The sequence below is a fragment of the Barbus barbus genome (assembly GCF_936440315.1).
Source record: "Barbus barbus genome assembly, chromosome: 28".
Classification (NCBI taxonomy): domain Eukaryota; kingdom Metazoa; phylum Chordata; class Actinopteri; order Cypriniformes; family Cyprinidae; genus Barbus; species Barbus barbus.
In genome coordinates, this window is record NC_136756.1 from 24,134,423 (window position 1) to 24,146,426 (window position 12,004).

General features: G+C 35.3%; 1 protein-coding gene across 1 annotated transcript in view; it reads left to right on the forward strand.

The window, feature by feature from the left end:
* Positions 1-12,004, forward strand: part of LOC306848311 (disabled homolog 2-interacting protein-like) — a 98,369-nt gene that overhangs the window by 32,225 nt on the left and 54,140 nt on the right. The window contains exon 5 of the mRNA XM_079382777.1: positions 11,138-11,256. Coding sequence (XP_079238903.1) covers positions 11,138-11,256 — 119 coding nt within the window. The remainder of the gene's footprint in view (positions 1-11,137; positions 11,257-12,004) is intronic.

Below are 12,004 nucleotides of genomic sequence, written 5' to 3' on the forward strand. Positions count from 1 at the left end.
GTTCCTGTAGTGCTGTACATTTCACAAATGCCTTAATATGTCAGATAAAATATTAAATGCATAATCTTTATAAAAATTAATCATAATTTTTTTCACATTGTCAATACAGAGTTAATTTTAAATAATTTCATGACTTTGATTTTGATGTTGCCATTTGTGCCAATTTCTGCAGTTAATTAAGTGCATTTAATTACAGACATTGCAGGCATGTCTGTAATTAAATGTTTCAAACAAAAGACGTTTTGATTTGGGAATGTTTTAATTAGTAATCAGTCTGTAGATTTCATGTGCTCAATATACCTAAACCAGAAAAAAGGCAAAGATAAATCACCTGTCTATTTTCAAAACAAGTGTTATTGTAGTATCATTTCTAAAACTTTTTTATTTTTTCACCATTTTTCATCTATTATACACATATATACACACACACACACACACACGCACATATATATGAAGAGTTAATTTGCAAAAACTGATGTTTTTTCATTGTGCATTCCAATTAATCTAAAAAAAATCAAACTGCAGTTGGGTTATTTTGATTAGGTTAAAAAATAACTAAGAAATACAGCTAGCTAACACAAAACACAATAAAAACATGACAACAATAATTTTTATATTTATATATATATATATATGTGTGTGTGTGTGTGTGTGTGTGTGTGTGTGTGTGTGTATATATATATATATATATATATATATATATATATATATATATATATATATATAATTTATTTCATCTAATATATATTTCATCTAATATATATTAAAAAATATTTTTTTAATTGAAAATAAAAAATATATGTATAATGATCTAATGTATATGTAAATATATATAACAATCTAATGTATATCTAATGTATATATATTAAAACATTTAAAATTATTTCTCTTAATTAATCACACAAAAATCTGTTTTTAAAAGTATCAAATATAGGTAGTACATAAAAATTACTTACAGTACAGTAAAGATGTACTACACACTTCATGGATTAACTTCATAGGTTTTGTACCTATGACACGCCAGGTCTTACTGCCTTTTACAACATAGAAAGTGTTTGCTGTGGATAACAGTTGTAGCGTGGCACATACAGCTTTACTGACTTTTATGACAGGTTCTGTTTGTCGAGATTAGTGGAGCAAAGGGCACCGAATTGCACTTGTCGACTAACTGCAGGCCGCAGATCATTGAACTCTGTTACGAGGTTAATCCCGCAGTTGTTGCTAGTGGGATAAAGCAGGTGTCATCACGCACCCTGAGGAGAGACGGCATGTCATCGCCGCTGCGCTGTGCACTTCCTGCCTAGAGCTAGAAGCACCAGGCCTAATGACTCTCCTCACAGATAAGTGAACGACACGGCCACAGCTGGCTCTGAATCCTCGGGTCAGCCTGAGAGGAGAGGAGGATTAGGCATCCTGATAGAGTTAAGCAATCGCTTTATAGACCTCAATGGCCGTCTAATGGGGAACAGTCCTTGGAGGAGATGCAATCAGTCCTGGTTGAAGCGTGCTGTAAATGAGACAGATGGGTCGTGAATCTTGCGGCATTTAGCTGCAATGTGGAAAAGCCACGGGCACAGCTGGCAGCACCAGTACCCACACCTCCTGAGAAGGGCAATATTATCCCCTCGTGCCTCTCACAGTGAAGTGGGTTGCAGTGATGAGGTGTCATGTAAGAATGTATCCATCCTGTAATACTGTACCGCTGGCATACACCCAATTGGAACAGGTCATCATGGAGACAGTGATGCTCATATAATCATGGCCAAAAATATTGGCTCCCTTGGTAAATATGATCAAAGGAGGCTGTGAAAATGAATTGGCATTGTTAATCCTTTTGATCTTTTATTTAAAACAATGCACAAAAATCTAACCTTTCATTGCATAATAAGAATTTAAAATGAGGGAAATATCATTATGAAATAAAGGTTTTTCTCTACACACTGGCCACAATTAATGGCACCCTTTTATTCAATACTTTTTGAAACCTCCATTTGCCAGTTTAACAGCTCCAAATTTACTCCTATAATGCCTGATGAGGTTAGAGAACACCTGACAAGAGATCAGAGACCATTCCTTCATCCAGAATCACTCAGATTCACAGCTCCATGACGGTGCTTCTTCTCTTCAGTTCACCCCATTCTACAGGGTTCAGGTCAGAGGACTGGAATGGCCATAGCAGAAGCTTGGTTTTGTGCTCAGTGACCCATTTTTGTGTTGTTTTTAAGGTTTGTGTTTGCATTATTGTACAGTTGGAAGATCCAAACATGGCCCATTATAAGATTTCTAACAGAGTCAGTCACTTATTGATTTTTTTATCTGTTGGTATTTGATCATGATGCCATGTGTCTAAACAAGATGTCCAGGACCTCCAGAAGAAATATAGGCCCACAACATCAAAAATACAGCGGTGTATTTCATTGAACACATGGGGTACTTTTTATCCCTGTGTTCACCAAACCCATCTTGAGTGTTTGCTGCTAAAAAGTTTATTTTTTTAGTTTCATCTGACCATAGAAGCCAGTCCCATTTGAAGTTCCAGTCGTGTCTGATAGAGATATTTTACTCATAAGAATTTCTAGGGGTGCCAATAATTGTGTCCAGCATATATTTGAGAAAAACATTTATTTCATAATGAAATTTACCCCCATTTTAAATTCTTATTATCCAATGAAAGGTTAGATTTTTGTGAATTTTTAAAATAAAAATCAAAAGGATTAAAAAAGCAGATTCATTTTCACAGCCTTCTTTGATCATATTTACCAAGGGTGCCAATATTTTTGGCCATGACTGTAGGTGCAATTATGATTGATTGAGCCAGCTAGTTTGGATTTGAATGACTTTTTAACCAAACTTTCGCTTCATTATAACTTATAACAGTCTGTGTCATTATTTAGTAAAGTCTTTTTTTATCTGCATAGCAATAAAAAATAACAATATATATATTATAATAGAAAACAATATAGTAAAAATAGAAATATAGTAATAAGGAGCGAATGGATGATTCATAGTAATTAAAATTTCCACCAGTTTCCATTCTTTAGTGGAAATACAATTTGAACCATTTTACAATTTTAACAAAAACTAAACAAAAAAAAGAATCATTTTATCAAAACATTGAAATTGTTTTAATATATACAAATATAATAATTATATATGATGGCTGTTTATATTTTCATTTTTATAGTCTAGGACAAGTATAAAGCAATTAAATATATATAAATAATTAAATATAACCATACTACCATTCAAAAGTTTGAAGTTAGTATGATATTTTTAAAAGAAATTCATACTTTTATTTAGCAAGGATGCATTAAATTAGTCAAAACTGACAAAGACTTGTGCATTGTTTTAAAACATTTCTATTTCAAATAAATGCTGTCCTTTTGAACATGCTATTGATCAATGTATACTGAAAAAATGCTTGGTTTCCACAAAATATTAAGCAGCACAACTGTTTGATAAAAATAAAACTTTTTTGAGTACCAAATCAGCATATTAGAATGAAAAATACATTACAATAAAAAAGTTATTTTAAACTGTAATATGTTTTAAAATGTCTGTTTTTACTGATCAAATAAACACAAGCATAAGAGACTTCTTTCAAAAGCATTTAATAATCTTACCGTGCCTTTTGAACAGTATACATAAGTCAACAGAAAAGTAGCAAAACAAAAGAAGAATGTGTGGTAAAAAGTTTCCATTATACAGTAGTTTGTGATCTTTTAGTTTGATCTCAATCTGTTAGTTTAATTAAAAAGGTCTTAGACATAAAAGTTCCCAAAGTTGAAGAAACACTCACATATATGCGCTTTAGTAATTCCCCCAAGATCTGTGTATTTATTTTCTAGAGGTACATGTTGCATTCAATACTGGCATCACTTCTGTTTACCCCCTACCAGAAACCTAAGATAAACAGTTATTCCACTGCTTTCAGCTCACCCATTTTACTTAATTACAGAGCTAAACTAATGACAGGATCTATTAACTGACGCAAGACAGAATGAGCACACTGTTTGTAAGCATGCTCCAACGTGATCGCCCCTCGTGCATGCCGATGAGTTGTGTATTTGGCTCCTGTGGGGCCACAAGAGAGTCCTGCTGTCTCCAGCGATACAGAGCCTTTCGTGCGAGTACGTCGAACCGGATCCATGCTAATTGAACGGGATCCCGGGCTTGTCGGAACAGAAGGAGGAAGGCCAATAGTGCGCCCCCATGCTGTGCGGACCACTTTGAGAACCCTGAGAGAAATCCAATACCTTGCTCTGGTGATGTATGCAGACACGATCGTTTGGAGCCCAGGGTTACGGATTTCCCTACAGGCCCCGGTTCCTGTGCAGAGCAGGCAGCTTCAGACCGTGGACTCCTCTGCGTTATGGCTCAGGCTAGACTGTCTGGCTGCGAACTACAGATAATGACATTAGATGTATTGTGTCAGCAGATGCTCAGACACATTCAGGCTCTTAGCAGAGGCTCGCTGCAGTCGGGAGTCTTGTTTAGTTGTTATCTGAGAGCGTGTTTCTCATGTTTGATAACGGCCGTTATACTAAGTGCTTTCATGGAAGACTGAACCCAAAGAACTTGTTTTCACTATGGGGAAACATCTTTTTTGCTCATTTTATCACTGGCTAGTGTTGTCTTAGGTGTCAAATGCCACGTCAGAGCCGACAAACACTGCAAAAAAAAAAAAAAAAACTATTCTTGAGTATTTTGCAGTGAAAATATATATTTTAAAACACTTTATATTAAAAAAAAATATTAATTTCAGAACCAACACTGAATAAAATATTTAGACTTGTTTTCAAGGAATGCATTTTTAATATGAATCTATTTTAGATTTGTTTTCACTTGTTTCAAGTATAAACAAGTAAAAAAATAACTGAAAATCTGTCTAAGGTTATACAGTATATTTGAGATATTTAGGTTTGTTTACAGAGAATGTACAGTATCTTTAATAATAGTGTATCTTATATATATTTTCACTAGTTTCAAGTATAAACGACATAAAAATAAGTGAACAATCTACTAAGCAAAGATAATAATAAATGCACTTTTATTGAAATAAACAACATATAAAAAGAAGACAGAGTATCTTATGCTTCTTAAGCACATTTTGTCTTGTTTTAAAGATTTGTAGGTGTTTTAACTGGAAAACAAGTCAAAAAGGAATCATTAAGATTTGTATTTATTTATTTTTCCGTCAAGGGGCAATCTTCTTGCTCCTTCATCAGAAGTTCAGCATACACGTGCATTTGTGTGTTGTTTTTATTTGAACATCATTAAATCAAGATGATTTTGATTGAGAAGCAAAATAATATGTTAAGACTTGTTTTCAGAGAGTTTAATTTGAATTAAGTAATTTTTCTTAACCCACTGGCATTTGTTTTGAGCATAAACCTTACTATATTTTGTTAGTTTTATTCTTAAAACGAGTTTTTTTTTTTAAAACTGTGAGTTTTTAATTAGGTGTAGGATGGGGATCTTTAGTGTTGTAGATTCAAGATTTTTATTTGTCACATACACAATTATACAGGGTATAACCAGCAGTGAAATGTTAAAGATCTGTAGTGTGCATTTGGCATAAGAAGACTTCTGGAAGTCTTGGCATAATGAGTCTCTTGCAATATTTCATCTTAAATTAGATGTCTTCCAGGAATGTTTATCTTGTAACCTTGTGCATTGGCACAATAAGGGCATGAATCATATCTCAGTTCCACTGGTTATAACAGGACTGTTACTTGTCGAGACATGATTTCAAGGAGTGGGGAATAGTGGTTTAACCCTTTAAAGGACCCACTAAAGATCTTTAACACAATGCTTACATTGGAATTTTTTTTATGAGTTTTAATTTTAACTTTTAAAAAATATTCCCTTAAAATATCTTAAATCATATTTATTTTATTTTACTTATAATTATTTATTTACTTTTGTACATTTATTTTAAGAATTTTAGATATTTAACTGGAAAATATTATGACCATTTTTAGTACGTGAAGCCCTCAGTAACATTTGTAATTTGGTCATTTAATTCCTTAAAGGTATACAATATGGCAATTAGTACAATAAGTGTAATATTAATTGTTTGCCTACTAAATTATTTGTCATTAAAACGCATAGTACACATGAATGTTGGGTAAATTATTTATACTTTGCAGCTTATCCTGTTAGAACAATCTTCATGTTGTGTGTGCCTATAATGCCTAAGAATGCTGTCTTTGTAGACATCTCACTAGGTTTTTGGAACAGAGCCCCAAACTAGCTCTGGTGTGACGAACAGTGCCGTGTGCGGGTCAGGACGGGGCTTAGCCTTCGGCTGTCCTACAAAGTAAGAGCCAGGTTATACAAATCCAGACAGAGCCTTCAAATCTACGTTTTTCAGCCTCCAAATGTTTCACGCCATGTCTGGGATTGTCAGCACAATTAAAGCTGTCAGACAGGCATGGACACAAGAGGGCAGAGAGAGGCCAAGCATAAAGATTACAGGAGAAGGGGGAGAAGTGGGGGAGATGAGAGGAGGTTGGGAATGCAGGCTCAGCAGCTAAGCATTATAGGAATTCAGTACATGCACACAATAGACGTGAAGGAATCTGCAGACCTTCAGCCTTTTGACAGCTGACAGAGCTTATTACTGAGACATGCTGCCAACATAGCTGCATATGTTTGCTCAAGAATAGGGTGTTATCCTGCCATTACTCCAGTCTGCAGTGTCACACGATCCTACAGAAATCATTCTAATATGCTGAGCAGTTACTAAATTAACATCTGGCTTTTGGAGGGCATGAAACAATTCTGTAGAAAACAATCATTTGGATGCACTTCTGTCTTTGAAAGAAAGAAATGTCTAAAGAAATGCATGTGATGCATTGGCCATAAATGCATCTTGGCATATTGTTTAAATTTGAAAGATGCAGAGTTACTACACAGCTTGAGTTGAGCTCTTCAGACTGCGTTGTCATTGATCCAGACTGCGGCTGCAGCCTCCAGTTGTACGTCTCCTCCAAACAACAGCATCATCAAACAGCGCTCTTCCTTCACTCTGACAGGCTCGATGAATAATTCCATTTGGAAGTTTGGCAAATGGCAAATTTCATGTGAAAGTTGGCCCGAAAATAACAAAGCTAAAAATTTTAGATTATACCCAAGGGGGAAAATATTCTTTGAAGTTGTTTTGATAAGAGGTCTTAAAGCTGACCCAAACCAAATCTTTTATCATCTTCACCTTCCGTATACAGTACACAGGGCTCGCAAAATTTCTAAATCCCTGGTAGCCCTTCGGGCAGGTACTCTTCAGATTTTGGTAGCCCGAAAATTTATTTAACTAGCCCATATAAAATAAAGACCATAAATGTCAATCAAAAACATTTTCAATACACAAATATCAACGAATATCAAGGAAAGAGTTTTATTTTACTATTTACAAGTATCTGCAGAATTCTTAAAAATCTATTTAAGGCAATTTGAAAAATTATTTCTTATACCATTTAACGTATTTAAAACAGTCTAAGGCCTTAAAAACTTCAGTTTAGTTGTATCAAATTTAAGGACCCGTGGGAGCAATGTTCCATCTAATTTTTTTTACTTGCTGAGCAAAACTTTTCTCTATCGGTCAGACATTTCGGGCACCTGAGCAAAAGCATTCTTTATACCAGACCTGTACAGCATGCACACAAAAAAGTGTGTCACTTTAATGTGCTATTTATATTTGATTTGACCCTTGATGTAACTAAATGATGTACATTTTAGGTTACCTGAGAAGACATTTTTACTGTACAATACACTGAAGTTCAAAAGTGCTCATCAAGGCTGTATCTATTTGATAAAAAATACTCAATATTATTTCACAAAATAATATTGTGAAATATTATTGCAATTTAAAATGAATTTTTTTTTTAATATACTATTTTAATATACTTTAAAATGTAATGAATTCCTGTGAAGCAAAGCAGTATTTTCAGAGTCACATGGTCCTTTAGAAATCATTCTAATATGCTGATTTTTAATCAATGTTGGAAACAGTTGTACTGCTTTTTTATTTTATTTTATTTTATTTTTTATACTGTATTTTTTGGGACCTGTGATTATTTAAAAAAAAAAAAAAAAAGTTAAAAAGAAAAGCGTTTTGTCAAAATAGAGATTTTGTTTTACAATATAAACTTTTCAAAAGTTTGGGATCAGAAATTATTTTTCTTTCTTTTTTTAAAGATACTTTAAAAAAGTTTAAAGAAAGTTAAATGAACTTTATTCAGCAAGGATGTGTTAAATGGATAAAATTGATAGTAAAGACTTCTATTGTTAGAAAATATTTCTATTTTGAATAAATGCTGTTACTTTAAACTTTTTATTAATCAAAGAAAAAAGTAACACAGGTTCCAAAAAAATATTAAGCAGCACAACAGTTTCAACACTGATAATAAATCAGCATATTAGAATGATTTCTGAAGGATCATGGGACACTGAAGACTGGAGTAATGATGCTGAAAATTCAGCTTTGATCACAGGAATAAATGCTATTTTAAAGTATAGGTATTAAAATAGGAAACCAATATTACAAATTGCAATAATATTTCACTATATCACAGTTTTTTCTGTATTTTTGAAATGAATACAGCCTTGATGAGCAAGAGACTCAAAGTCAAAAACTCGAATATAGCCAGATTTATAATATAGCCTTAACATAATATATTATCAAAACAAACTATTTAAACTGATATAATAGAATAGAATAGAATACAAACTGAAGCAAAACTTAAGCTGAGATCTGTAATTTAAATATAAAAAAACATGAACATATGAATTCTTCTATAGCTGTCTAAACATCGGTATGAAGTACAGTTTGTACAATACTCTTGTGTGTGACTGTACATGTTTCAGAGTTTTGTTACCGTTCCTTGCCCATCCTCCGCTATTTCCAGCACTTAGTCAAGCCACTCTTCTTTAATACATGATGTTTTATTTCACATGTCATTGCGTTTGCGTTGTCTCTCGTGTTGAGCGCACCGCAACCATTGAAGTATTCCGTTTCTACAGCGACTCATTTGGTGCACATCGTTCTCTTTCGATGAAACCGGTTCTAACTCTGTCGTGACATCAGCTCTATAGCGGTTTGCCCGAGCATTGCTATTCCTTCCCTTTTACTGGCGGCATTCAATCAAATGGCTTTCCAACTCATTTTTGTGTGCGCGAGGCACGTTATTTCTTCTGTGCGGCCACGGTGGAAGAAGAGCGCAGTCGCGCGCTCAGCTTAGAGGGAACACTGCGTGGGAGCCCAGTATTTAAGGTAGCCCGTCAGGCAGGCCAGTGATACATTTTGGTAGCCCTACTGGAAAACGTAATAGCCCCGGGACGTTGGGCTAGCGATTTTGAGAGCCCCGGTACATCTATACTGGCCAATACTTGGCCATTTTGAGATGAGCATCAGTAAACCATCAGCTGACCAAAGGCCTGTTTACACCAAGGAAGATAATTATAAAGATAACGCTGAAGATATAATTCTAAAATCCGTTTTCAATATTAAAGAAAAGCTGAGTCCACACCAGCTATAACGATAAAGGCACAGAGAAACGATATCATTGGAATCACTTTCAGAATGATTTTATACAGCTGATGAATGATAAAAATATTGACACCCAATCAGAATCAATCCTGCTATAGTGAACTTGAGAAATTAAATTGACAGACGTGTGTGCCCTTAGAATAACGAACGATACTATATGCTGGTGTGGACGCTAATATAGTTATCTTTATAGTTCTATCATGTTCTATCAATAGATCTGCTGCGCTGCTGGTGTGGCAGAGCAAGTACCGAGACTTGCTACTGCCAACACATTCACAACATGCTGCTGTGAGCATGTAAGAAATACTGCTGCTGCACATATAACATATATGAAATAACCCCCATATATAGCACACATGAATCACCCCGTAGCAGATCTATACAGGTGGAGCTGGGGAAGGTGTAGACTTTCTGAAGCGCACTGCAACTGCTACAGCAAGCACAAGCCAAGCTCATTGGCTGCTGATTTAAGTATAAGAGGCCACATGGGACTAACCTTTGCCCCAGATCCATTTTGTTGCCTCACTTGTAACCCAATAGGAATATGATGAGGACAACTAGATTTATTAGCAAATTAAGGAACAATAAAGTGGGATATAGTTAGTAAATAAAGTTTCAGTTTCAAGCAAATAATCAGATTTCTGACAGCATTTCAGATGAGCAACCTACAACTTATCATTAAGTCATTAAGATGAAGATGGATGGATAGATAATCAATTTTTTATAAATATTAAATATTTATTAAATAAATGTTGCATATTTATATATATATGTGTGTGTGTGTGTGTGTGTGTGTGTGTGTATATATATATATATATATATATATATATATGTATGTATATATATATATATATATATATATATATATATATATGTATATGTATATAATTGCTCAAAATTCAGGTGTCATGTATACCCTGAGTTGGAGTGAGTAGGAATGATGTTTCTATACTAGTCTAGCTATACTAACTATACTAGTCCTTTCAGCAGAATTTCTTTGTGACTTTGTTTGTTCCTGTTAGCCCCTTAATCAGTTGTTGTGCAACAACAGGCACTAATTGGCTTATTAAGATCAATCAGCCACTCATTCACTTCATGCATGAGGCCTCGATTGACATTTCCCACCTATTAATTGCATCTACATGCCTGTGAAATGCATGTTTTTCCCCCTTCTCAGTGTTTCAAGCATCCCACTCAGACAGACTTGGGATTTTCAGGAATAGTTCAAGTCCTTTTAATCTTGTCCTAATCTGTAGAGTGTCTGAAAAGCACCAGCTCAACTCTCCCCCTATGAACTTGCAGTGTACCAGTATTTTTCCCTCTTTTTCCATGCCAGCCAACAGTTTCCATGGTAACAGTGGCTTTGAGGGGAGTATCACATCAGTGAAGCTCCTCAGCCCAGTGCTGCGAGCAGATGTGTGTGCCGCACCAATCGCGCAGCTATGCACGGCGACACCAAACACTACGGATGAGAGGAAAGAACATATAGAAGGGAAAAAGCCAAGCGCCGGTTTTCACATGCATCTGCTCCAGTGGTTAATGAATCTCTGAGTGTAATCCAGTCCTTTCCTCTGACTTCCTGTCCAGGGCTTCCTGAGCCGCAGACTGAAGGGTTCCATCAAACGCACCAAAAGCCAGCCGAAGCTCGACCGCCACAGCAGCTTCAGGAACATCTTACCGGGCTTCAAGAGCGCGGATAATGACAGGTAAGGTGGAACCGTTTAGGTTTGCGTTGCAGTTTAGAGTCTCTAATGGCTTCCTATTTGTTGCCTTATTACTGTTTATTCATCCAACACCTGAATCCACGATAATATTGACAACTGTCATCACGTCCTTTATGGTGTGCCATTTACAGTACATCACTGTGTGATGTAAAATTTTGATTTTGTGCCGTCAAGTTGATTAACAGATCTCCCCTTGTCGGTTTTACACTGCCTCGATTCGCAGCTTTCCATATCTCAAAATGTAATTCTCCAAACACTTAGCCTCTCTATTCATCTCTATTAGGATTGTTTAGAGTCACTTAATGCAGTGCTAAAATGTCTGAGTCATCTTTCTCCCCAATGAATAGGGATCACAGAGTGAGGAATGAATTGGATTACTCGCAGGATAAATGGTCTGGCCTCAGTCTCATTTGTGAGAGATGCTTGTGAAATATTCGGCTCCCTGCGTGCCGTTCAGGTTGTCGAAATAGAAGAAATATCTGGCTCCGGGATGCTGGGTCCATATGTTGTTTTGATGTGACTTCAATATAGTGACCTACAAGCAGCAGTTTGTTTCCCAGCCTTCAGGTCAGTGTGCGCTGCTTGTATACGAACTTGTAGGAATGCCCACAGAAGTGAACAGAGTTTAGATAATATTGCGACTGCAACTTTGCAATCTAAGCAATATCTGTCAACCTCACTTCTTTACAAACCCAAACATTTTTGTTCTTTGTAAAAATAGGTTAAATTA